General features: G+C 41.1%; 1 protein-coding gene across 2 annotated transcripts in view; it reads right to left on the bottom strand.

The window, feature by feature from the left end:
* Nucleotides 1-27,884, bottom strand: part of adcy8 (adenylate cyclase 8 (brain)) — a gene marked incomplete at its 5' end in the record, with an annotated part of 72,836 nt that overhangs the window by 39,885 nt on the left and 5,067 nt on the right. For both annotated transcript variants that reach the window (XM_079818843.1, XM_079818842.1), the window contains 6 exons: nucleotides 6,013-6,283; nucleotides 6,534-6,692; nucleotides 8,804-8,931; nucleotides 13,523-13,634; nucleotides 14,631-14,761; nucleotides 16,801-16,950. In XM_079818843.1, coding sequence (XP_079674969.1) covers nucleotides 6,013-6,283; nucleotides 6,534-6,692; nucleotides 8,804-8,931; nucleotides 13,523-13,634; nucleotides 14,631-14,761; nucleotides 16,801-16,950 — 951 coding nt within the window. The remainder of the gene's footprint in view (nucleotides 1-6,012; nucleotides 6,284-6,533; nucleotides 6,693-8,803; nucleotides 8,932-13,522; nucleotides 13,635-14,630; nucleotides 14,762-16,800; nucleotides 16,951-27,884) is intronic.

The following is a 27,884-nucleotide window of genomic DNA, read 5'->3' on the forward strand; positions in this document are numbered from 1 at the left end:
GACAGTAACGAAGTACATTTATTTGAGTACTGTACTTAAGTACACTTTTTGAGTATCTGTACTTTACTGAAGTATTATTTTTTAGGGATACTTTTACTTTAACTTCACTACATTTCTATCAAGATCCTCGAAGGCGAAAGTCGTTTCTGTAGCAGCTTTGCAAGTCAGTGGATGATTTTTTTCTTCTTTAAAAGTTTTTTTTTTTAGTAATCACTTTTGTAGGGTGATATGAAGTTTCCCAACATTTTTTTTTATCAGTTTATAGCAAAATGGAAGAAGACGGTTCCTCTGCACACATGTGTGCACCCATGGCCATACTTAGAAAGTAAGTTTCAGTTTTCTGAAAAGATTAAAGATTAGTTTTTTTGGCATACACTTGATGAATGTCTCATAAAATGTTCAAATATGTAAATGTCTGGGAGAAAGAGAAGCGCAGACATATGGATGAATCTGAAAAAGCATGATGAAGGAGCTCAGTTCAGTCTGGTTTTTTTGTGCCTCTCAGATGCCAGAGCACGAGCACTGAATAGAGCTTTCTTTTGTGTTTTTGTTCGCACTTAAACAGACCAATACGCACAAAATGTCAAAATTGTAATTTTGGAAAGTATTCACGTAAACAAAGTTGATTATGTCTTCAGAGAACATAAACAGTTGGGAGAATATCGGATGTGTATCAGTGTAGCTTTGTAACTTTTGTACAAGTATTTAAATTAGTTCAAGGTAGTCGTATGCTAGCATGTCGGATGGAGCATCACTGAAGGGCTTAAACCACCATGATGGTATAGCGTGCATTCATACAACAATGTAACAGTAATAAAATAATGCATTGACATAAAAAAGGAAATTTACTTTTGATACTTAAGTACTTTCAAAAACAAGTACTTCTGTACTTTTACTTAAGTAAATCGTTTTTTACAACTTTCACTTGTAACGGAGTAACATTTGACCAGCAGTACTTTTACTTTCACTCGAGTAATGGAGTTGTGTACTTTGTCCACCCCTGGGCATAACATTGACACTCAACATGACCTTCACAGGGAACTTTTTTTTTTAACTTTTTAAAAATCCTACTAACTTTCGAAAGTTAGTGTATATTAGTAAAAACTAGGGATATCAATTTAATACATACATTATGTACAATTATGTACAATTATGATCAATCATGCCCGCTGATGTATCAAACCATAATTATCCAGTGAGTAAAGGGCGATTCACATTCATCAGCCTCATGCTCATTCCTTCTGCAAAAACTAGCAAAAATTGCTCCTGCACTAACAATCGAGATGCACACAAAATATTTTTGAATCTTACTGAGAACAGATTATATAAGATTTGCAACACCTCTTCTTTTGAATCAAGTTTTTTTTATGACTGAGGTGTTTACATCAATGGTTTAAGCTATTAATCAGATTATGAACTGAATGAAACTGACAAAATCTGGATGTAATAGAAGAGACAGAAGAGCTTCTGGGTGGAGATATCAGAGAATCAATTTGAGATGATCTTTATAATCCCAAAGGTGGAGAAATAAAGCTTTTGAGAGCTCTGATGCTTTTCATATCTTGAAACTCCTACTGGGGTGGAGCTTACATTTTTTATTAGTGTAGTCAGATGGCATGAAGTCATGAGCCAACGATACTAAAAGAAGAGAGGCGGGCTTCCTTTCTTCCTCTGTGAAGAGTTTGGCTTTAATTAACAAAGGGCTAGTTAGACCTGCAGTCACATATTCACATATATTTCAGCTGTACATCTGGAGAGCACAAAAACAGACTTTCTGATTTCTGGTTCTCTAGTCTGTAAAAATGTAGGTCTATGTTTTGATCTGGATTTATTTATTGATTTAGGACACAGAGTTTTTTTGGGGGGGCTGATCAATAGTAAATGCTTTCTCTGACGAGGTCCCTATTAAACTCCAGAAAAGATACTCTCAGGTTACAGTGTTTATATGCATATATGTTTTTGATTCTCCATGAAGTTTTGGATTGCACATTAAAAAACAAGGGTTGAGACATTAAAGCCATTAACGGAACCACCCTTCGGCAGAACACGCACACCCAAAACACCCACTAAAATACACATTCACTCACTCACTACTTCACTAACTCACATACACACTGTGGCTGCAATGCGTCACTGAGGACAAAGCCTAAACAGAGAGACAGAGAAGAGAGAGGGAGAGGATGTGAGATAAAGGAGAAGAAAAGAACAGCAGATGAAAGAGAAGAGAGAGAGGGAGGGATAAACGGAGCGTGAAGGAGAAAAGGAATCCTGCTACTGCCTTACAGACATTCCTGTTGTCATGGATACCAGCCCTATAATCTTACATATACACATGAACATGTCAGCATACTTCTGTTTGAACAGATCGTGAATATCTCAGACATACACACACACACACACACACACGCGTCTAATCAACTTGAAAGCTTGTGCTCTCTGCTGATGTGTAATTGGCTGGTCGCCCTGCCAGTCATACAGTGAAAACTCTTTGATGTGTTAAGATGACTGCATGACAAAGGCAACAAAAGCACCGCATTAATCAAAGACAACATTCCCTTATGTTAACCACGTCACCATAGCAACAGCCTGGCAACTCTGCCCACACCAAGAGAGAGTTCTGCATCATAATCAGCTGCACATGCCACGAAAACCTTCTAGAACATTGTTATGAGCCATTAAGCCATGAGAACCCTCCAGAATACAGAGCCCATCCTACAGCCTTGAAAACTTCCCGACCTACAACCCTTCAGAAGTCCGTCTCCACCTTTAGAACACTGTCCCTGTCTTACATCCTTGAGAACCTATGAGAACACTGTTACAACCTTCAACTTTGAGAACCCTTCAGAACACTGTCCCTGTCTTACAACCTTGAGAATCTACTAGAGCACTTTTCCCACCTTCAAAACACTTTCCCCATCTTACAACCTTAAGAACCCAATAGAACACTGTTTCAACCTTCAACCTTGAGAACCCTTCAGAACACTGTCCCTGTCTTACAACCTTGAGAACCCACTAGAATACTGTTCCCACCTTCAACCTTGAGAACTCTTCAGAACACTGTCCCTGTCTTACCACCTTGAGAACCCACTAGAATACTGTTCCCACCTTCAACCTTGAGAACTCTTCAGAACACCTTCTCCACCTTTAGAACAATGTCTCTGTCTTACAACTCGATAACCTGCTAGGACACTGTTCCCACCTTCAAAACACTTTCTCAATCTTACAACCTTGAGATCCCACTAGAGTACTGTTCCAACCTTCAACCTTGAGAACCCTTCAGAACACTGTCCCTGCCTTACAAACTTGATAACCTACTACAACACTGTCTCCACCTTCAACCTTGAGAACCCATCAGAACACTGTCTCCACCTTTAGAAAACTATCTGTCTTACAACCTGAGAACCTACTAGAACTCTGTTCCCACCTTCAAAACACCTTCCCCATTGTACATCTTGAGAACCCACTAGAACACTGTTCCAACCTTCAACCTGAGAGAACACTTCAGAACACTGTCCCTGTCTTACAGCCTTGAGAACCCACTACAACACTGTTCCCACCTTCAACCTTGAGAACCCTTCAGAACACATTCTCCACTTTTAGAACACTGTCCCTGTCTTACAACCTTGAGAACCCTTCAGAACACTGTCTCCACCTTAAGAACACTGTCCCTGTCTTACAACCTTGAGAACCCACTACAACACTGTTCCCACCTTCAATCTTGAGAACCCTTCAGAACACTGTCTCCACCTTTAGGACACTGTCCCTGTCTTACAACCTGAGAACCTACTAGAACTCTGTTCCCACCTACAAAACACTTTCCCCATTGTACATCTTGAGAACCCACTAGAACACTGTTCCAACCTTCAACCTTGAGAACCCTTCAGAACACTGTCCCTGTCTTACAACTTTGATAACCTACAAGAACACTGTTCCAACCTTCAACCTTGAGAACCCTTCAGAACACTCTTCCGGTCTTACAGCCTTGAGAACCCACTACAACACTGTTCCCAACTTCAACCTTGAGAACCCTTCATAACACTGTCTCCAACTTTAGAACTCTGTCCCTGTCTTCCAACCTTGAGAACCCACTACAACACTGTTCCCACCTTCAATCTTGAGAACCCTTCAGAACACTGTCCCTGTCTTACAACCTTGAGAACCCACAAAAACACTGTCCTTTACCTAGAGCATGGGTGGGGAACGTTGATCCTAGAGGACCAGTGTCCTACAGAGTTCAGCTCCAACCCTAATCATACACACCTGAAGTTAATCAAGGTCTTCAGGATTACTAAAGTTACAGGCAGGTGAGTGTTTTCTTCGTGGTTGGAGCTAAACTCTGCAAGAGAGTGGCCCTCCAGGATCAACGTTCCCCACCCCTACCCTAGAGCCTTGAGAACACTCAAAAAAACATTGTCCCTTCCCTACATCTTTGTGAATCAGCTAGAACACATTTCTTACACAACAAGTTTGACAAGCAACCTGCCTTACAGCCTTGAGAACCCTCCAGATCTCTGTCCCGACTCTAAAGTCTTGAGAATACACCTGAACAAGATACCTGTCCTAAACCCTTGGGAACACTCAAAAACATTGTCCCTAGTCTACAACTTTGAGATCCCCATAGAATACTAACTCTACCCTATAGCTTTGAGAACACTCTAGAACAGTGATTCTCAAACCTGTCCTGGAGTACCACCAGCCCTGCACATTTTGTATGTAATATTATATTATTTTTTATATATATCAGTCTCTAAAAATGAGCTCATGGGTTGAATCGGGTGTCATAGATAATGGAGACATACAAAATGTGCAGGACTGGACAGGTTTGAGAACCACTGCTCTAGAACTTTTCCCCTACATTACAACTTTTGGAAACTCCTAGAACACTGTAGTCCTGCAGCCCTTAAAACATTCAGCAAACAATATTCTACCGCTCTGAAAAAACCCCGTACAGAATAGGGTCTAATAGTCCAGAGCACTCAATGGGACACCCCAACAGTTTAATGCCAAACAGTTCTGAGAGTCTTCTTGTGCGATGTGCTCTATACCTTTCATACAGCCTTGGAAACCTAGTCTTGCAGCCTAGTCTTGTAGCTTGAGAAACTTCTAGAACACTATTAATTCCTGACAGCCCTTTAGACCCCTTTGAAAACTGTCCTCAACCAACAGTCTGGAGAGCCTTTAAGAACACTACCCAGACCATTCAGTCCTGAGACCCTCTAGAGAACACTATACAATGTCCGACAGCACTAAGAACCTTTAAAATGATTTGCTACATGAGCCATACTACAACAGAGATCTACAGAGTTAATCGCATATTACATTTACATAGAGGCAGGAAACATGTTCTAAAGGGTTCCCAAACCTAGAGTAGTTGACTGGATCTTTAGTGTGACATTTTCCACTGGTCTACGGTTTGTATAACAACTAAAATCTTAAATCAGAATCTTAATGTAAAGAAGAACAGTAAGGGGCCGTTCATACTGAACACGTTTTTGCCTTTAAAAAACATAAGACACAGGGCAGTGAAATGGAAACTCAATTTCTCAAACTCAAGACATGTTTTTTTAAAACTTCTTTTAACTTAAGTAACCTTTTTAGTTGCTGCCAGAGATGCGAGACACAAGTGCAGTTGTCAAAGATGTCAGTCTAGTTTGTTTACATAGAAAATCAGCACAATGGAATGCAAAAGCACATTCTTTGTGTATGGCCCCTTATGCCCTTACAGACCAGATCACTTAAAAAGCTACAAACCATCTACACACAACCATCCAAAACAAACCAAACAAAAAAACATGCAAGAGGAACAAGAAAGAAAAAAGAGAGATGTGGAAATAAATCAGAAGCTGACACTAAACTCAAAGACAGGTGCAGTGAACAGATACAGAGCCTCTATTTAAGCACCATTTTCCAGCTGCGATTGAGGTTAGGAATCGCTGAGGTTGCGTTAACATGTGTTTTCTTAACTATGCCAGTTGATGTGTGGTTGTTCGCTTGTGTGTGTATTACACTCACATTCTGTTTGCCCACTATGTTATGGAAGGGAAGTTCAGGGCTCCATGTTCCCTCCGTGAAGGAAGTATTAGAGGTTCTGTGATCTGATTGGTTGGTGGAATCTCTCATGATGTCCTCAGGCAGCGTGAGCAAGCTCTCCTCTGGCTGCTTGATCAGGAAGGTCTCAATGTTATGTCTGCGCAGGAAGTCGTTACGGTCCTTACCGTGACCCTCCTCCACCTCGTAATCCCCGTTCAGACAGTCTAGAGCCGCTTTAGAGATGTGGATCCTCCTGAAGGGGTCGAAATTAACTACAGATTCATCTCACACATCCAAAGCACGACACCTTTTTCAAAATGAGAATAAACAAAAACTCAATTAATTTCCTCCCACACCATTATACAAGAGGGGGAGGTGTCCATAAAATCTCTCTTTTCCATCACGGTCGAACGTGTTAGAGGGCAAATGGATAATCCTACTGTACTTCCCTTATATTTAATCATCAAAGAGAGGTTTAGTGTGAACATGTGTGTGTATCTCACCCAGGTATTCCCCCTGACTCCAGTTTGTTGGCTATGTCGACATCCCAAGACCAGACATCAAACTGCCATTTCCGCAAACCGAGAACTCCACACAAAACCGAGCCAGAGTGGATGCCAATTCGCATGTCAATGTCATGCTTTGTACGTGAGCGCACATACCTAAACATGCAAATAGAAAAGGTTAGGATGAATAGGTTCTGTAATAGAGGCAGTTCTAAAATGGTGACGCCAAACATTTGTTGAGCTAGAGAACTCACTGGGACAAGAACATTAGGCAAGTTAAAACACACATCATACTATTACTCCTGAACAGGCAGAAGTAAGTGGCTGTTTATAAAAAGCGGAATCGAGGTCACACTGTCACTGCTTTGTGTGTGTTGAGTGGTAGTGTGAGTGCTGTGATATCTGACTGTTAGTGCAGCACACACATACACACCTGCTGAACAAGGGCCTCTCATCTGCTATCTAGCCTCTATTAAGGGTCAACAGGACTGGTCTAGTGGCCTCTTTCTCTCTGTCATTCACTCACTCACTTTTCCTGGCTACGGACACACCATAGACTTCCAGTGTTTCAAAGACCCCCTGTGTTGAAAATCAAGTTTTTAATGTTGTTTATATGTCTATGGGGTGTTTTTACATAGCCTGGATGCCAGCCGAATTTAGCCCCGCCCACAACATTTGAGTTCGAGAAATTCGGTCTGGACTTGATACATTGTGGAGCAACTATGCTCGAACAGAAGCTGTTCAGACCAATGAAATTTTCAGGGTGGGCTTTATACAATGATAGACAGATGATAAACAGTAACGTAAGGATTCACGTCACCAAAGAGCGCTTGGGTTGAATTTGTTCTAATCCTAAACGGAGAACTTGTTCGTATATGCATTCACCTTTACTATTTCTCTCAAAAATGATGATCGTGTTGCAAGTACTCAGAGTATCCTTAAATTCTTTTTTTACAACACCGGCAAAGATCGTTTACACTTATTTTCTTCTTTTGACAACTATGCGTTGCTCCGTTGCTCTGATTGGTTGTAGGTCTATCCATTGAGCTCTTTCCAGGTTCGGTTGAAACACGCCCCATAATCACAGCCAAATGGAGCAGTATCAGACTCATATTCTGACTATAATTGAGTGTGACAATGTCAGGCTAGTTTTTACATGTGCATTTGTCTTAAAACAAAATAAACCATGTGCAAATTCATAAGTCAACACCATTGCTGAGTATTTTCAGACTCAAAAACGCGGTTTGAAATTCTCCCTACTTCACAAATATGTTGTAACCAATCCCATCAACGTGCGGACGGGCTTTAGCATAACATTACTATGCTGCAAAGAGAATCCAGGTTATCCCGGTATATTTTTCGATGTTATGATGAACTATATGCCTTTCTCCACTGACATTCAAAGTTGTTGAAACGTTTCTAAGGATGCTGATTTTTAGAAGGCAGCTGTCTGACTGAGATGGTGAATGGGAACATGGTTCATTCAGACAAGCTTTGTGAACAGGATCAACTGATTCATTGACAAGACCAGAGTGACAAGAAGGGTGGGGCTGAGAGCCGTGAGAATGGAGCGATTGTTAATGAGCGTCACCTACGCGCCACACCGGCCTTGAGTTTCTCATGGACGAGCTCCAGGAAGATAAAAGGTGGTGTGACGACAGTGTATGTTTATGTTGTGTTTTATTATGTTTATATGCAGAAGTCCACCGTGAGGGGCTACCGCTTTAATTTCATTTTGTGCTTGTTTATTTTGTGATTAAAATGTCTTGAATGTTCGCCGGTTCCTGCAAACCTCCTTCTTCCCTGAGCCTTTAACTTTGCTACAGTCAGACTCAATAGAACGATTTATTCACAAATTGGGCATCATTACTTCTCTCGTTATAAGGACAGCTACAATATGGAGGATGTCCAGTTGGATGAAAAGTAGTGAAAATCACAAAGGAAATTCTTCTAAAATTGTTTTTGTTTTGTGTTCCATGTAAAGAAAGAAAGTTGTACAGGTTTGGAACGACATGATGGTTAGTAAATAATGTCAGAATCTAGTTTTGTGTGAATTGTCTTTCTAGTACTCTAACTCGAGTCTCCTGAGCAGTGGGCTTGATATATATTCTCCTTTTATGTCAACACTTGTCTTATTTGTGTCTATTTAGGCAATAAAAGTTCTCAGCAATCTCGGCAATAACCTGAGCAATAAAACCAATCCTGCAATGCTGAATCATTCATATCGTGTTGCTTGGCAGTTTAAACATGAAATGTTTTACCGTTACCTGATGGTTTTGATCATGCTGAGGCCCATCTCAACACAGCAGTGGGCATGATCCGGTCGAGGCTCGGGAAGGCCAGAAACACAATAATAACAATCCCCCAGTATCTTGATCCTCAGACAGTGATGCTCCTGAGGGGAAAAGGAGAAGACATTTTTACATTTAATGATGTCAATCTGTTGACACAATTTTTAATGTAATATGACTGAATCAATCGGACTAGACTACATTAGGTTATCCCAATAAAAGTCATTTTTAAGGGTCAGGTCAGGCAGAAATAGCTGCTTAAGGTAACAATTTCCCTTACATTGTGTGCATATGAGAGGGATATATGAGGGTTCAGGCAATTATAACTGCAATCACCCTGTAATTTCCACTGCAGTCTCTATCTGTGGTAGTTATCTCTCCACCTACTAGGTTTTTGTGTAGAACTCAGAGAGGGTTGGTAATTATAAGGCCGCCACTCATTCATTTTGCCTCTCTGAGATCCATTACTCATGCCTACTGGCGTATTAACATCTTTCCACAGCTCAGTAAACAGTATGGAAACAAAGAGTTGTTACGCCCGTAACTGTCATTTGTCAATCGCTAAAAACACCACCTACAGCTTGATTAGCTCTGGACTGCCTCATGATAACATGTTTGAAGCACTAGTGCTAATCTGCAAGCTAAGTGCTGTAGACTAAGTGAATGCCTTGTACATAATCAATATCAAACCATGGGCCAATTGAATGGATATAAACATAGAGACTAGCATTCAATGCAACAACAACACGCTCCACACTCATCAACATAACAGCATGATGCTAAAAAAGAACCCATTAAACTTAACTTCCTGCATATTAGAGTGGAAAAAACGTTATCTTAGTTGCATTGATCCTTTCGGAAAAAGTAGTGTGGCGGTACAGTGAAGGTACACTCTAAAAAAAAAAGGTTCTATATGGCACCAAAAATGGTTCTTGGCTCATAATCATAGGGGAAACTTTTTAAGTGCTATATAGCACCAATTTTGGTGCTTCAGTGGTTCTTCAGAGGTTCTTCACCGGTTCTTCACAGGTTCTTTGACTAAGGTGCTATATAGCACCGCTAACTACGGTGCTATATACCACCGCTACTATATACAGAACATGTTAAGATATGGTGCTATATAGCACCAAAAGTGGTTCCTCTAGTCTATGATTACGACGAAGAACCATTTTTGGTGCCATATAGAACCTTTTTTTTTTAGAGTGTATCAGAAGATAATACCATGGTATTTTTATATATGCTGTGTACAAATCTATTAAAAAGTTTTGGGTCAGTAAGATATTTTAATGGTTTTGAAAGAAGTATCTTATGCTCACCAGGGTTGCATTTATTTGATAAAAAATAAAGTAAAAATATTAATATTGTGAAATATTACCATTTAAAATAACTGTTTTCTATTTTAATATATGTATGTGATGTCAAAGCTTAATTTCAGCAGCTATTATGCCAGTCTTCAGTTGTCACATGATCCTTCAGAAATCATTCTGATTGGCTTATTTGGTGTTCAAGAAACATTTCTTCTTCTTATGAAGAAGAGTTCTGAAAACAGATTATTTGATTAATCGAAGGCTAAAAAGAAACGCCTTTATTTAAAATACAAATAAATGACTTTACTGTCACCTTTGACCAATTCAATATATCCTTGCTGAATTAATTTATTAATATATATATAAAAAAATCTTACTGACCCCAAAGTTTTGAACTGTAGTGTACCATACATAGTCATTTTAATAGGTTCCTGTGCAAGCAATGTCAAGTCATGGATTTGTTTCCTATGGAACAGACATACTAATAACATGATATTGTGCTCCAATGTACTACCATGAATAAAATATCATGGTATTACCAGAGTATAAGTCCAAAAACATGATATATGGTACATGTCTAAAAAATATGCCAACTTTTGTTAAGGGATTGCCAAAATATTGTAGTAATGAGAGGGTTAATGCACATTTCTCATCAGGCAGCATGAGGGCGTAGGAGAAAAAGAGAGACAGGGAGAGACAGACAGCAAGAGAGTGAGAATGCTTTGTGATTTGTGAAAGATAAAACAACAGTAAAACAGGATATTCAAAGTGTTTTCAGGATGTGGCACGACGCAAGTTAATCAAAAACATTACGCCTGAAAATGTTGAACGAGACAGACAGCACAACCGCCCAGTTAGCCAGTACAGCACTAACCCCGCACATGTGACATTTCTGAGTAAACATTGCCATCGGGAGAGAAAACGAATACTGCTCATCACGATAAACACTGCTGCGGAATTTAATACAACATCAGGCCTGCTCACATGAGTGTGACTGCAAATTCACACAAACGCGCAAGGACACAAGGATATTTAAATATGACATACTGATACAACCATCTGCAAGCACACATATGCCACATTTGAATATCTGCATTATGCATCAGAAAGCCACTTTATGGTTGGTTAATCTTCAATGATTATTGTACTGACTCATGAATAAGATTATTGGAGAGTTGCAGCATGAGGAGGATGGAGTTTAATATTCTTTATAATGCATTTATTCCCTCCCCCAGTCTGAGCAACACGACAAAAAACACATTTGTTAAAAATACTAAATCAATCTGCAAGTAATGTCGTTCTTTCTTCCAAAGGCAGCTATCAAGATTTGCGCTAGCCGTTGACATTTGTATCCTTGTACACACACACACACACACACACACACACACAAATATCAGTGTTATTAATGGTGGGGACACGATCACAATGTTTTTATTTATGTGACTTTTGCAACAGGCATTTAGCACATCAGTGCACTGCAGGACATAAAGAAGGGTGAGCCGTCACACATTTCAGTCTCCTCTCAACTATAACTAAACTCAGCTTATCTGGTGCCACTTTAAACAGCAAGCCAAGATACGCTGGTACTGCCCTTGGCACACAAACGTAACACTCTCTTTGTTTCACACACATTCTGCATCTGATATGTACAAGCAAAGCAGCAGTCTAGCTGCATTTTTCTGAGGTAAACAGTGCTGACTTATGTAAATAAAGCACTAAAATAAGCATAATTTACATAAAAAGGTAGTGTGTTGAATGACAATGACTTAAAAAGATAATAATCAGTTACTCATCCCCATGTCGTTCTATACCTATATGAATTTCTTTTGGAAAAAGTTTTTTTTCTTACAATGTAAGAGGGGTTCAGTGTTGTTTTGAACCCCCGCTTACACTAATTGTATAGACAAAAACAGTTCTTCAAAATAGCTCCTTGTGTGCCCCACAGAAGTTAAAAAGTCATAAAATACGATGCAATGCTAAACCAGTGTGGACAGTGCCTGATTAAACTGACATTTCTGAGCAAGTTTTTAGGCTGAAATGCATGAAAGTGGATCAGCCAGTGAATTTGTCCTTGAGTATTTAATTTAATAACGCCATGAATTAAAACGGCTTTCAGTAGATGGCCATTGATAATTATTACAATCTCAAACCTCCAATCACAACCCAACCCCAAACCTCAAGGAATAGCTATGTAATGTTAAAATCATCTGGATTCAAGAATAGAAAATGCTGTTTGACTTCCATTAAGTCCAACAAACATCTTTTTCAAACAATGTTGAGTAGTTTAATTTATATTAAGACTGTGTTGATTAAACTGCCCATATTATGATTTTAAAGGCTCCTAATTTTGTTTTCGGAGATATTCTACAACAGGTGTACATGCATCCGAGGTCAAAAAATACCTTAATTTTCTAATAATATTAATTGCAAAATCACTTCTTTTCTCAGTGTCTGAAATGGCTCGATAAAGGATTTGGTCTATCTAACCCTTCATTTCCGCGAGCCTACTCTGCTCTGATTGGTCAGATTGCCCAGTCTGTTGTGATTGGTCTACCATGTACAGTGCGTGTCAAAAACGAAATGCCCTGTATATCTGAATTTCAGCTCCAGAGTCTTCCTCATGACTTGCGTACACTGTCTCCATTCCAGCGAGTCCTCATCCTTTTGAAGTGCATGCAAAGTAGATATACTGCGCGGAAAGCAATGTCTTCTCAACATGTCAACAACACAAACCAAAATAGACGTTGTTCGCAGGCAGCCAATGAAGACCATAGGCTGCCATTATGCAAATTTGGTACAAACCTACATAGGGACTGGACTTGCTGACGACTGGAATTGCTGACGACTCATTTCGGCAGTTCAGAATCGATTCTTTCTTTTAGGAGACAATAACTTAAGCACTTCTTTAAAATTTTGCAGACCTTTTACATTCACAAACAGCTGTATTACATACTGCATGAATGGTAATATTCAAAAAGGCATAGTAGCGGCACTTTAATATGGTTTACAGAACATTTTCACTATATTTTCCATTTAAACTATGATGCATAAAACATATTCTCAACGCCTGTTAATATGAATGCACTCCAAACATGAGACCTAAGCAGAATAAGTCCTCAACCTAAATGTACTAACTGACTTCATTGTCAAGGTCACCTGCTTCCAGAATCAGCATGTCATGCCAACACTTGGATATCAAACAAACAATATCAAATACACATAAGCCAGAGGCTAATTGTGATATCGGGAGATATGAGGCAAATAACAACATGCCTTGATTCATTGCCAACTGCTATTTCAAGGATATTACATGATGCTTTACACCCTGAATGACACTGTGATATGGCTTACACCTGTGTGCATTGTGAATGTGTGTTAGGTCACTCACGTGTGCCAGTCGGTCAAAGCGTGCAAACAGTTCGTTGAGCATTCGAACAAGTTCCTGAGCGGAGAGTGTGGTGGAAAGATTGGTGAAGCCCTTCACATCAGCAAAGAGAATACTGCATAAAACACACATGCAAACAGATCAGCTAACACAATCACAACATTTCCCCCAGACTGAAATATTACAGTCAGTCAGTAATTATATTTGGTAACACTTTAGTTTAGGGTACAATTCTCACTATTAACTTGTTGCTTATTAGCATGCATATTACTAGGATATTGGCTGTTTATTAGTACTTATAAAGCACATATAAATGCCTTATTCTGCATGACCATATTTCTTCCTCTAATCCTACCCAATACCTAAACTTAACAAATACTTTACTAACTATTAATAAGCAGTAATTAGGAGTTTTTTGAGGGAAAAGTCATAGTTAATAGTGAAAAATGTACACTAATCTAAAGTGTGATCCTATATTTTAATGTGAGAAAACAGGCAAAACTTTGTAATTATACAAGCAAATTATATATTAATTCATACTTTTATTCAGCAAGGGTGCTTTCAATTTATCAAAAGTGACAGTAAAGACATTTACAGTACAATGGTTCAAAAGATTTCTATTTCAAATAAATGCTGTTCTTTGGAACTTTTGATTCATCAAAAAAATCCTCCCAAAAATGGCCATGGTTTACACAAAAATAATAAGCAGCACAACTGTTTTCAACATTGATAATAAAAAGAAATGTTTCTGAGCACCAAATCAGCATATTAGAATGATTTCTGCAGGATCATGTGACACTGAAGACCAGAATCTTTTTCATCAAGGGTAAGCCAGTGAAAATGGTCAAATGGCTTCAGTTTGGCTCAATTTCGGGGCCAGTCAGAGCCTATTTGGTGCTCATACTGTGACTGACTGTGCTGCAACAGGCTACTTGTTTGGGTTATAAAAGAGAGTGACTCAGCCATAATCAAGGATGACTGAGCCATAACAGCGGGTGACTGAGCCGTAATGGTGGGCGACCAAGCCTTAATGGCGGATGACTGATTCAATTCCATTTGATTCTCTCTTCTATTCTTTTCATGATGACTGTACCAAAATGGAAAGAATTACCTCACGTTCTCATAGCGGTGAATGTAGATACGGTGAAACTGGTGCTGTAGGGTCTCGTCCTCCACGTTGGTCATGTCGTTAATCATCTCCAGCACTACAAAGCGTGGCAGCACCGACAACACCAGACGCTCCTAACACAGGTGCAGCATGGGAAAAGTGTTTCATTAAACGTGGACTTAAATCATTCAGCCACTAAATGCACAGTTTCAACCAGTTTATCAATTGAATGAGCTCACCAGTCCTTTAACCTTTAAACTACTTTACAAAAGATATGGTAGAATTTCATCACGACTGTTTTGCATTATTATTTAACCCTTACCCTACACGTTAATATGATACAGTTTCTTTTTACTGCATAACAGCTTCAAGTCATTTTTATTCAGTGCATGTTTCCTTAATGATTCACCAGTCAATCAAATATCCCCAAGCGCCCAGCACACAGGGCTAATATACATGCATAACAGTGTCTTTTCAAACATAACTTCCCCAAAACAGAAATGCATTTATCATTCAGTACAATGTAAGAATAAAAAATGCTTTTGCAAAACACTGCAAGGAACATATATCTGCCATACACAGTATGTTAGAGCAACATTTCTGCATCACCAAAAGTAATTGCAAAAATAATGTTTATGCCAAACAGTCTTCCATTGGTGTGACAAACAGACAGTCCCACCAAAACCCATTCCATTGGTTGAGCCAATATTGCAGTGTTGGGCTGGTCAGATGCTTAAACAAACAGAATGAGAGTGTTTATACTTTTCAGGGGAAATTAAACTTGCACCTGCCTCGTCATATTGAGCTGAGGTTGGAGAAAGTATTTTCAAATCGGAAAAATGCCACACCTCAGCTGTAATTCTCCTTTGTGATGCTGAATGGATAAACAGCTTGTACTGGAAATATGAATTTAACAAGCCAGAGGTTTGTGCTCACCACTGCCTGGGCTAAAAGCAGGGGAAATTTGGATAAATGGACATAAAAAAGAAGAGGTAGCACACACACACACACACACACACACACACACGCACACAGTGGTACCAGCATGGGCTCCACTTGACTGGCAAATAAAACCCACTTCAGCAAACAGCCGGAGAGCTCTCAGAGCAAGAGATGGGGAGAGGGGGGAGGAGACGGAGTGAGATTCCCTAAGGAGTCTCAGAACCTTTCTACACTAGCCTTCTGCCCCCATGAGATGCTGTTCTCATCTTCAAATCAATTACTCTCACCCACTGCGGCTCATTGATGGAAAAGGAGTGTGATATATTGTACAGTAGCAACAGTATGCACATGAGTGTGTGTGCTTTTGCATGTATACTACCTTTTAAAAAAGTTTATGGTCAGGGTTTTTTTTTTAAATAAATAAATATTTCTATTCAGCAAGGACATATTAAATTGAACAAAAAGTGACAATAAAAACATGTATAATATGTTGCAAAAGATTTCTATTTCAAATAAATGCTGTCCTTTTGAATGTTCTATTCATTAAAGAAACCTGAAAAAATTGTATCCCGCTTTCCACAAAAATATTAAGCAGCACAACTGTTTTCAACATTGATTATAATAAGAAATGTTTCTTGAGCAGCAAATCAGCATATTAGAATGATTTCTGCAGGATCATGTGACACAGTAGTGATGCTGAAAATTACATACATTACATTTTAAACTATATATAGATAGAAAAAATATGTATTATTTATCAGTTCTTTCATATAAAAGTTATTTAATAATATTTCATAATATTACTGTTTTTACTGTATTTTTTATCAAATAAATGCAGCATTGGTGAGCATAAGATACTTCTTTCAAACAAATATTACCAATCTCAAACTTTTGAATGGAAGTGTACTTGCGTGTGTCCATTGACATAACTGTCTTATTTTTCTTTGTCCAGTGTTGCATTACATGAACAAAAATGTACCATGGTAACCACAGATTCTGCCAAAGTACCACTAAAATTACTACAATTATGGTTACTACTGTAAAATCATAATATTTGTTTAATTTTTTTTTCCAATAACATGCAGCGCCCAATATAATGCGGATATCGAATGCGGAGCAAATGATAGCACACAAACACATACACTTCCTGGAAACTTCCTGAAGCACTCTGGCCACAAACACTTTGTCATGGAGTGTGTGAAGGAAACTTTTGGACTTTGCGAACACTAACCTGTCGCTGGTTCTCTGTCTCCAGGCGGAGACGTGCCTCGATGCACCTGCGCGTCTCCAGAAAGGCCTGTCGCTGGGCGCGGTCTGACAGGTAGCTGATAAACATCCCTGCAGTGTTTATGCATAAGAACAGCAGCACCTGAGCTAACAGCTGAAGAGAGAGAGACAAGACAAACAGAGAATTTGACTGACCTTAAGAATTCAACTGCAGGTGAAACTACACATAGATACAAGTGAACTACATCCATTTATCAGCTGCTGTATGACATTGTGTGGAGTTTTACATCTGAAACTCAAACACAAATACAGCATAAACAAGGTCCAAAATAAAGATTTTTGTACATGTGCCAATGGCGAGTGAATGAGAACATTTTCCAGCCATAAATATGAAATACTATTGTGCATTTCATTTTGATGAATTAATGTGAAGCATATTTCCTCCTTTTACAGATACCAGCCACTGCCAAGTAAATTGTATTTACTCTATTTTTTTTCTGGCATTTGGCAAATGTAAATTTGACCTTGAGCATAAGCATAAAGGAGAAAAATACTTAAATGCTTATTTGAATTTAAATGCAATACTATTCCCTGGGAGACAGAAGCTAAATGTCATCTTTCTCTCTATTTCACACACAAACACACACATGCACAATAATGTGCAATTAATAAATGCCAGTCAGTAAGCAGTAAGCATGCTATTATTTCAAATGTAGTCATTTAAAGGGGTCATGAATTGAGAAATCAATTTTCCCTTGAGCTTTGATATATAAAAGGTCATGGTAATATAAGAATATCCTGTAAGTTTCCGAGCTGAAAACTTCCTTGTTAGTCAAAGAAAATCTTTTATTGACAGCTGGCTCATCAAACGATCGATCTGCGAATGTGCATCCCCGTGAAGTCAGAGTATGGTGAAACGCCGCCTAATTCTGTAGCCCCCGCCCACCAACTCGTGCATGTAATGACATGACATGTTATAGAACATAGGCCTACGAGGAGCCGGATTGAACTTCCCAGCAATAAAGCATGTTTCAAACATGCCATAAGCTTCCTTCGGATTCCAATATTAGCAATGCATGCTCCTCCTTGAACTGCCACCTTAACGTGGTGGAGGGGTTTGAGTACCCGAATTAACCTAGGAGCTATGTTGTCCGGGGCTATATGCCCCTGGTAGGGTCTCCCAAGGCAAACAGGTCCTAGGGGACGGGTCAGACTAAGAGCAGTTCAAAAAAACCCTTATGATGACCAAAAAAAGGAGGACCGTGACGTCGCCCGGTACGGCGCAGCCGGGGCCCCACCCTGGAGCCAGGCCTGGGGTTGGGGCTCGTATGCGAGCGCCTGGTGGCCGGGCCTTCCCCCACGGGGTCCGGCCGGGCTCAGCCCAAAGGAGCGACGTGGGGACACCTTCCCGTGGGCCCACCACTCACAGGAGGGACCGTAAGGGGCCGGTGCAGAGAAGATCGGGCAGCAGTCGAAAGCAGGAGCCTAGATAACCCGATCCCTGGACACGGAAACTGGCTCTTGGGACATGGAATGTCACCTCACTGGCGGGGAAGGAGCCTGAGATTGTGCGTGAGGTTGAGAGGTTCCGACTAGAGATAGTTGGAATCACCTCTACGCACGGCTTGGGCTCTGGAACCACACTCCTCGAGAGAGGATGGACTCTTCACCACTCCGGAGTTGCCCATGATGAGAGGCGGCGGGCTGGTGTGGGTTTGCTTATAGCCCCCCAGCTCTGCCGCCATGTGTTGGAGTTTACCCCGGTGAACGAAAGGGTCATTTCCCTGCGGCTTCGGCTCAGGGATGGGTCTCTCACTGTTGTTTGTGCCTACGGGCCGAACGGCAGTGCAGAGTACCCGGCCTTTTTGGTGTCCCTGGGAGGAGTGCTGGAAAGTGCTCCGACTGGGGACTCCGTAGTTCTACTGGGGGACTTCAACGCCCACGTGGGCAATGACAGTGACACCTGGAGGGGCGTGATTGGGAGGAACGGCCCCCCTGATCTGAACCCGAGTGGTGTTCAGTTATTGGACTTCTGTGCTAGTCACGGTTTGTCCATGACGAACACCATGTTCAGGCAATAAGAGTGTCCATCAGTGCACATGGCACCAGGACACTCTAGGTCGTAGGTCAATGATCGACTTTGTGGTCGTTTCTTCTGACCTGCGGCCGTATGTCTTGGGTGTCTCGGGTGAAGAGAGGGGCGGACGTGTCAACTGATCACCACCTGGTGGTGAGTTGGATCCGATGGCGGGGGAGGAAGCTGGACAGACCCGGCAGACCCAAGCGTACTGTAAGGGTCTGCTGGGAACGTTTGGCCGAGCCCCCTGTCAGAGAGATCTTCAACTCCCACCTCCGGCAGAACTTCGACCGGATCCCGAGGGAGGCTGGAGATATTGAGTCCGAATGGACCATGTTCTCCACCTCCATTGTCAAAGGTGCATGTCGAGGCGGCAATCCCCGAACCCGGTGGTGGACACCGGAAGTAAGGGATGCCGTCAAGCTGAAGAAGGAGTCATATCGGGCCTGGTTGGCTTGTGGGACTCCTGAGGCAGCTGACATGTACCGGCAGGCTAAGCGGACTGCAGCCCGGTGGTTGTGGAGGCAAAAACTCGGGCCTGGGAGGAGTTCGGTGAGGCCATGGAAAAGGACTATCGGCTGGCCTCGAAGAGATTCTGGCAAACCGTCCGGCGCCTCAGGAGGGGGAAGCAGTGCCCTACCAACGCAGTTTACAGTGGCGATGGGCGGCTGTTGACCTCAACTGGGGATGTCGTCGGACGGTGGAAGGAATACTTTGAGGATCTCCTCAATCCCGCCATCACGCCTTCCATTGAGGAAGCAGAGGCTTGGGGCTCAGAGGAGGACTCGTCCATCACCCAAGCTGAAGTCACCGAGGTGGTCAAGAAACTCCTCGGTGGCAAGGCACCGGGGGTGGATGAGATCCGCCCTGAGTACCTCAAGTCTCTGGATGTTGTGGGGCTGTCTTGGCTGACACGCCTCTGCAGCATCGCATGGCGGTCGGGGACAGTGCCTCTGGGATGGCAGACCGGGGGGGACCGGAGGGTGTGTTCCAACTACAGGGGGATCACACTTCTCAGCCTCCCCGAGAAAGTCTATGCCAGGGTACTGGAGAGGAGAATACGGTCGATAGTAGAACCTCGGATTCAGGAGGAACAGTCTGGTTTTCGTCCGGGCCGTGGTACACTGGACCAGCTCTATACCCTCTACAGGGTGCTGGAGGGTTCATGGGAGTTTGCCCAACCAGTCCACATGTGTTTTGTGGATTTGGAGAAGGCATTCGACTGTGTCCCTCGCGGCATCCTGTGGAGGGTGCTCGGGGAGTATGGGGTCCGGGGTCCTTTGCTAAGGGCTGTCCGGTCCCTGTACGACCAAAGCAGGAGTTTGGTCCGCATTGCCGGCAGTAAGTCAGACTTGTTCCCGGTGCATTTTGGACTCCGGCAGGGCTGCCCTTTGTCGCCGGTTCTGTTCATAATTTTTATGGAAAGAATTTCTAGGCGCAGCCAGGGGCCGGAGGGTGTCAGGTTTGGGGACCACACGGTTTCGTCTCTGCTCTTTGCGGATGACGTTTTCGTGTTGGCCCCTTCTAACCAGGACCTTCAGCATGCACTGGGACGGTTTGCAGCCGAGTGTGAAGCGGCTGGGATGAGGATCAGCACCTCCAAATCCGAGGCCATGGTCCTCAGTCGGAAAAGGGTGGTTTGCCCTCTTCAGGTTGGTGGAGAGTTCCTGCCTCAAGTGGAGGAGTTCAAGTATCTAGGGGTCTTGTTCACGAGTGAGGGGAGGATGGAACGGGAGATTGACAGACGGATCGGTGCAGCTTCTGCAGTAATAAGGTCGATGTACCGGTCTGTTGTGGTGAAGAAGGAGCTAAGCCGTAAGGCGAAGCTCTCGATTTACCGGTCAATCTACGTTCCTACTCTCACCTATGGTCATGAGCTTTGGGTCATGACCGAAAGGACAAGATCCCGGATACAGGTGGCCGAAATGAGTTTTCTCCGCAGGGTGGCTGGGCGCTCCCTTAGAGATAGGGTGAGGAGCCCAGTCACTCGGGAGGAACTCGGAGTAGAGCCGCTGCTCCTCCACATCGAGAGGGGTCAGCTGAGGTGGCTCGGGCATCTGTTCCGGATGCCTACTGAACGCCTTCCCGGGAAGGTGTTTCGGGCATGTCCAACCGGGAGGAGGCCCTGGGGAAGACCTAGGACACGCTGGAGGGACTATGTCTTCCGGCTGGCCTGGGAACGCCTCGGTGTCCCCCCGGAAGAGCTAGAGGAAGTGTCTAGGGAGAGGGAAGTCTGGGCATCTCTGCTTAGACTGCTGCCCCCGCGACCCGGCCCTGGATAAAGCGGAAGAAGATGGATGGATGGATGGAGCAATCCATGGTTGAACTTTATTTTTAATGAAGATCCAGCTCACGTGGGTAAGACATTGTGTGTTTGTTCGCTTCATTTCACCGGATTCGTTTGTAAACAAGAGACTGGATTTGCAGACAGGATGTGATTAAAAAACAATGCTGTGGCTTCTGGATCCGACAGGAATGATGCAACACAATTATGTGAGTAAAAAATGTTTTTTATATGTGGTATTATTGCATTGTTACGTTTGATATCTACTGATTATGTACATGTCTAACTAAACACTAAACTAAACTGAACACTCTAACTAAACTGGAGTATCCTTTGTATTTGAGGTGTTGTTGGTTTATTGTCCTGCAATTCATGATCAAACTAGAACATGTATGGGCCAGGGCTCGCACTATAATTCTATAATAGTCTAAATATTTAAACATTCTTAAATCAAGATGCATTTACTAGATAAGTACAATATATAATATATGTCCTTTGTCCTGTTGCTCTCTGTCACATAGGCCTACCTGAAGCTCATTCATTATGCAGCTCATTATGCGGGTCATCGTGCGGGCTATGATGTTATTTTGTTCTCTCAGGTGATACCCATCATTATTTATTAGATATCACGCCTCCTAGAGATAAATCATTGTGTTTGTTTGATAAAGACATTTTGCGAGCCCTCTGGGCGAATCATTCCGGTTGCCGTTTTCAAAACAATTCCTCACGTGTAAGGGAGCCGAAGCTCATTATAATATGCAAAAATGTTATCCAATCATAGCAATGGGCGTTTACTTCCAAGTCTTCAATGCGGCACTCCCATAAAAACCGAGTGTTTCAAGAGCTAACTCAAAACCAGGGTAGAAAATAGCTTATTACTTATTCATTATGATGTTTTTGATTGTAAAAACCACGCAAACGTCATAAGTTGACCTAACAGTACAAAAAATATACAAAAGCCAGTTCATGACCCCTTTAAAAGCTAAAGCAAATAGATTTTTAAAAAACCTTCAGTGTTAGCTTTCCAGCTCCAATTATTAATGACCGTTTTGATTAGAATTCACACACACAGTGACTTTCTTATGATAAATCTGTCAATATGAAGTCGAAACCATGAAGATTTTCCATGATTTTTGTCTTCCTTACATATCTTATGTGCAAGTACAGATTAGAACAAACAGAAACATATTTACAAACATGTACTTACTTGCTGCCAATGATTTGCATATTTTAGCTTCAGAATAACATGAACTAGCCTTTAGGCAACAGCTTAGCTGTTTTCCTTCCATGCATTTTCAATTGGTTTCCATTTTCTGATTGGCTAACCCCATCTTCAGAAAAAAACAAACAAACAAAACAAAGGACTCATGCAGCCTATCCACTAGGGGGAGCTGCAGAGGTGAGAGAAGATTGATACCATTACCAAATCTACTCATAAATACTGCTTAATATATTTAGTCTGGATTTAACTAGTTAGCCCACTGTAATCAGTAAGAAAAAATATAAACTGACTTTCTATATGTACTGTATTACAATCAGAACAAATGCATCTTGTTTCTACCAGCGATAAGTTTGTAAATGTGTCAGATGTATGAATCCTATTAACCTCAGTTAGACCACCAAATAAAACATGAATAAAGCCTTCCAAAACTGTAATGTCCAGTGTGATTGGCTGGCTGCAATGAAATTTCCTGGGCGCAGAGTGAAACTATTGTATTTACAAGGTACAATTAGTGTCTAATCAAGCAGTTTCAATTGAGACATACAGAGACTAGATACAACAAAACAGAAGACAGACGGTCTTTGTCCGTCCGGAGTAAAGTACCCCATGAGCCATAGCTAAAAAGTTACACACACAGAGGTGCATATTTATATTTAGACACAAGAACAAACACTGTTAGTTTACTGGATTTGGAACATTTACTGTCATGCCTCTCAGAGGAATCCAAAAATACACATGCTTTACCAAACATGTCGTGAAAATCTCCAGAGAGTATGATGTAACCACCTGCAATCATTAACACTCTAAAACAATCACTGCAAAACATGTTTAAGCATGCATCTGCACCTATTACTACAAAAGCCTCATAGGCATTTGTTTGTGTGTGTGTGTGTGTGTGTGTGTGTGTGTGTGTGTGTGTGTGTGTGTGTGTGTGTGTGTGTGTGTGTGTGTGTGTGTGTGTGTGTGTGTGTGTGTGTGTGTGTGTGTGTGTGTGTGTGTGTGTGTGTGTGTGTGTGTGTGTGTGTGTCTGTGCTTCAGTTAGACACATCCCTCTTGGGAATCTAAATTTTATGACTGATTAACGAGCCCCCCATCCTTTACAGTTTCAATTACTCTGGGTTTTTTTGTCCCGCGGGGGCATTAAAGGGCTGCCATTTCAGACAGAGCCAAGCAAAGGGACCCTAATTAATACAACCCCTCCAGTAGACACACACACACATACACCGCAGAACCAATGCAGTAAACATTATCAACATTCAAGTATCAAGCTAGCATGCAAATTTACTTAAATATGACTTCTAATCGTTGTAATTGTCGCCATGTGTAATTGTAAATTATATTTACAAACACATAAACAACACAAACATGCACTTTAGCAATGTGTGTGCTTTATGAGATAAAATAACACACACACACACACACACACACAGAGGTCAGTGATGTGGACAGTTTTAATAGGAAAGCTCATTATTTCAGACTTTCTCCATTCAAATCACTGACCTTAAAATACACGATCTCACATTGAACGAAAACATTAACTGCATACAGACTAATGAAGATGAGTCTTTGCTTGAGTGTGTTTCTTAGAATATTGTTCTTAGCTGTTGCTAGTTTTACATTTATCTACAGGTAAATTTCCCAATGCTGTCTTAAAGTCATTTCATAATTGTACTTGAACCACATTGTAGTTAAATTCATTAATTATGGACAGGATCCACTAACATTTGACAAACAGAAATACCCAATAATTGTCTTAATTTGAACAATATATCTAGTTAAAACATAAGAAATGCCTATTTGTGAAATCTTCTGGAAAAATATGGAAACCTACGGAGCCCCTAAAGGCACTCGGTGGTGGAAAAAAAATATATAAGATGGGAAACTTTGCGTTAGATCGGAAAATGTTTAGGTTCCTCCCAGAAACGTTTAATCCACTTGCAATACTTTTGAGTTTTTTGCGAGTGAACCCAAAAGTTTTGCACGGGAACGCAATTTTTCTTAGATGTAGTAACTTTAATCTTTTTGCTACTTTTTGTGAGGTATAAAGTTGCAATTATGAGAAATAAAGTCAAAATTGTGAGACATATGGGCCAGTTAAAATAACTAGTATCAACGCTGACACACAAAGCCTCAATTATAAGGAATAGTCAATAATGTGAGAAATATAATTGCAACTGTGAAAAACAACGGTGCTATTATGAGAACAAAAGGGCGAATTGTAAGATATAAAGTCACAATCGTGAGATATAAAGTTGCAATTGCGAGGAACATTCCCAATTCTGAGATATAAATGACGGAAACATGAGAACTGGCTCGGCTTCTATACAAAATAGTGGCATTATATGAAATGAAATTCATGCATTGTGGCTTAAAACTCAAAACTCAAAGCCACTGTGCATGTAAAAACAGCATGAGAATTTGCAGAGCAAATCTGTTAAATCACTCTACTTCAAACACACACACACACAAATACAGTGCACTTTAACTATAGCCTTTAACACCATAATTATCTCAGCAAAGTACAGTGATATCCATCAGCATGCAGGAGAAATCGTTAAGAGTGACTGACTTTCATTGACTGCAGCAAATTAAAGAGAATTTGAAAAAAACACACCAACAAACCAACAGATCTAATGAAACTGTTAATATCAACATTGTACTCCAGCCAGAGAGTCTTCACCACGCCGAGGAGCTGAACTGAGATTTAATTAACACTCCATTTAATTACTGGGGTTGATTACAGTTGTAAAATGCTGCCTCTGAGATTTCCAGTAGATGGGCTGCTGTCCACTGATAATTCAACCAGCGAGCAGTAACATTACAATTCCCATTTGATTCACTTTGAAATTGAAATTTGACATTTAGGGTATTTTTAAGTGACACACAGGAGCCAGTCTCCATGGAGCATCTTACGGCAGATGTCCAATCATGCGTCGTGGGACTGGCTGTATTTTCACTGCTGCTCGCTGTGACCTCTTGGCAGCTCTGAGATTAAACCCCACAACCTTTTCTTCCGACAGCCCAGACCTTTAAGTGCTATATAGCACCTGTAACTGAGATAACCTATAGAGCATTTCACATTCCCAGCACTTTTGATGCAGTCAGGGTTGATCTCAATGTATTTTATTTTGAACTAGAATGCTCCTGTATTCTTATGCCCTGTTAATCTTTAGTCAAGAATAGATGCCACATTTCATTTGAGTTTTTATTCGCTGGCAATTTGTTGTATTTTTATAAGGTTATTCACTGATGGTACACAACCGTATTAGATATTATATATTAGATTCATATTGAACAGCATTCTATCCCTCATTGCCGTGTCAAATTAAATATGCCATCTACTCTTACTGAGGTCTATTATGAAGCCCAAAATCTCACCGCTGCATTTCCATTCTGGCTTTCTGCCATTTGTTGAATAAAGAAAACACAGGACGATCTAGCCTTCTCACTGGAAACTGTGGAGGTTTGTCCGGGACATTTTCCCTAATCAAACCTGATGCATTGGACCGTTACCTAGTAATTCTCTCCATGTTGCTTTCTACAGTGTAATACTGATCTCAGTACAATTTTACACTATCATTGTTAGCAGAAGATGATTGTTCTCAAGGTTTCCATTACACGGCAGGACCGTCTAACGGTGTCAGCCTTCAAATGCTTGATTGAAAAATACATTATTAATCACTCAGACATAAAAACATTTAATTGACCAGTCAGCCTGCTGTTATTGATTTGTACATGTGTGAAAATCTACATGAGCAATATGTGTTGTTTGCTCACTGTACACATGCATTCAGGTTTCTGCAAGAGGTACTGTGTCATAAGCAACCTGGCAAAGACTGAGTTCCTCATCTTTCCCGCCAGTCCCACTATGCAACATGACTTCACCATCCAGCTAGGTGCATTCCTGATCTCCCCTTCAAAATCAGTCAGAAATCTTGGAGTTACATTTGATGACCAGTTGTCCTTCAGAGATCACATTGCTAAGACAGCTCGCTCTTGCAGGTTTGCGCTCTACAACATCAGGAAGATCAGACCGTTCCTAACAGAACACGCAACACAGCTTCTTGTCCAGGCCCTGGTTATTTCTAGACTTGACTACTGCAATGCGCTTCTGGCTGGACTCCCCTCTTGTGCGATCCAAACACTTCGAATGATCCAGAATGCAGCGGCACGTCTGGTCTTCAACGAGCCCAAAAGGACCCACGTCAAACCACTCTTCATCTCTCTGCACTGGCTACCACTCGCTGCTCGCATCAAGTTTAAGTCGCTGACGCTTGCCTACAGAGCCACCACGCACTCAGCTCCTGCATACTTTGACTCGATTCTACGTCGTCACACCCCCACCAGAAGCCTTCGTTCAGCTAAGGAGCGAAGGCTTGTGGTACCATCACAGAGAGGCAAAAAATCCCTCTCCAGAACATTTTCATTCAACGTTCCCAGCTGGTGGAATGATCTGCCCACCGCCATCTGAAATGCGGATTCATTGACAACATTCAAAAGTCAACTAAAAACTCATCTCTTCCGTGAGCACTTAACCTCCTAAAAAAAAAAAAAAAAAAAAAAAACCTTTCCTTTCCTCTTTTCCTCCTCTTTCCCGCCCTACTCTAGCCTGTGCTACACTGAGAAATGTACACGGACCAAGTATTTCAGGCACTTGTTGCGCTCACTCGACTCTTCACGACCAATCGCTTATTGTACCCCCAAGTTGTAAGTCGCTTTGGATAAAAGCGTCTGCTAAATGCATAAATGTAAATGTAATGTAAATAAGCGTTGCTAGATCCCGCTTTTTTCATCTCAGCCACCCCAAAAAATCTGCAATGAATTTAGCCTCCTTAAAGGGATAGTTCACCCCAAAATGAAAATTCTGTCGTTCCAAAACATGTATGAATTTCTTTCTTCTACAATCTACACAAAAGAGTTCCAAACAGTTCCAAAACATGATGGGCCCCAGGGCCGTCGCTAGTGGGGTGAAAGGTGGTGACAATTATTGGGGCCCACTAAATCCAGTAATTCTATATATCCGCCTACTCTTATGAATCAATATAGTATATACATTTGTATGCCTGAGAGTTAAATGAAAACCACAAAATCATGCACTTTAGGCTAGTTAAAGAAGTTTTCCAAATTTCCTCTCTCCCCCTCCCTAAAAATGGTTTAGTCTCATGGTTATATAGTGTATAGAACCTTACGCGCTCAAAGTCACAGTTTTTTTTTGCGCTATTATGTTTGTTGGTTTGTATATAACATGCAGAAAAATAGATGTGCGTGTCAAAAGGATTACACACTTGCCGGCTGGGGAATTCATGAATACATTTATTAGCTTCATTTAATAAAATAGAACATTATCTTCATCAAAAATGAATATAGTGAGAAACTTAAATGGTTTTATTTTACATTTGACTTGCATTAATTTTAATTTCTGAATATTTATCTCAGCTGTTAGACATCAGACTGACTGGAAAGACATTTTATTATATTGCTGTACTTTAAAAAAGTTTATTTTAT

Source organism: Gobio gobio (genome assembly GCF_949357685.1).
Source record: "Gobio gobio genome assembly, chromosome: 6".
NCBI classification, from domain to species: Eukaryota; Metazoa; Chordata; class Actinopteri; order Cypriniformes; family Gobionidae; genus Gobio; species Gobio gobio.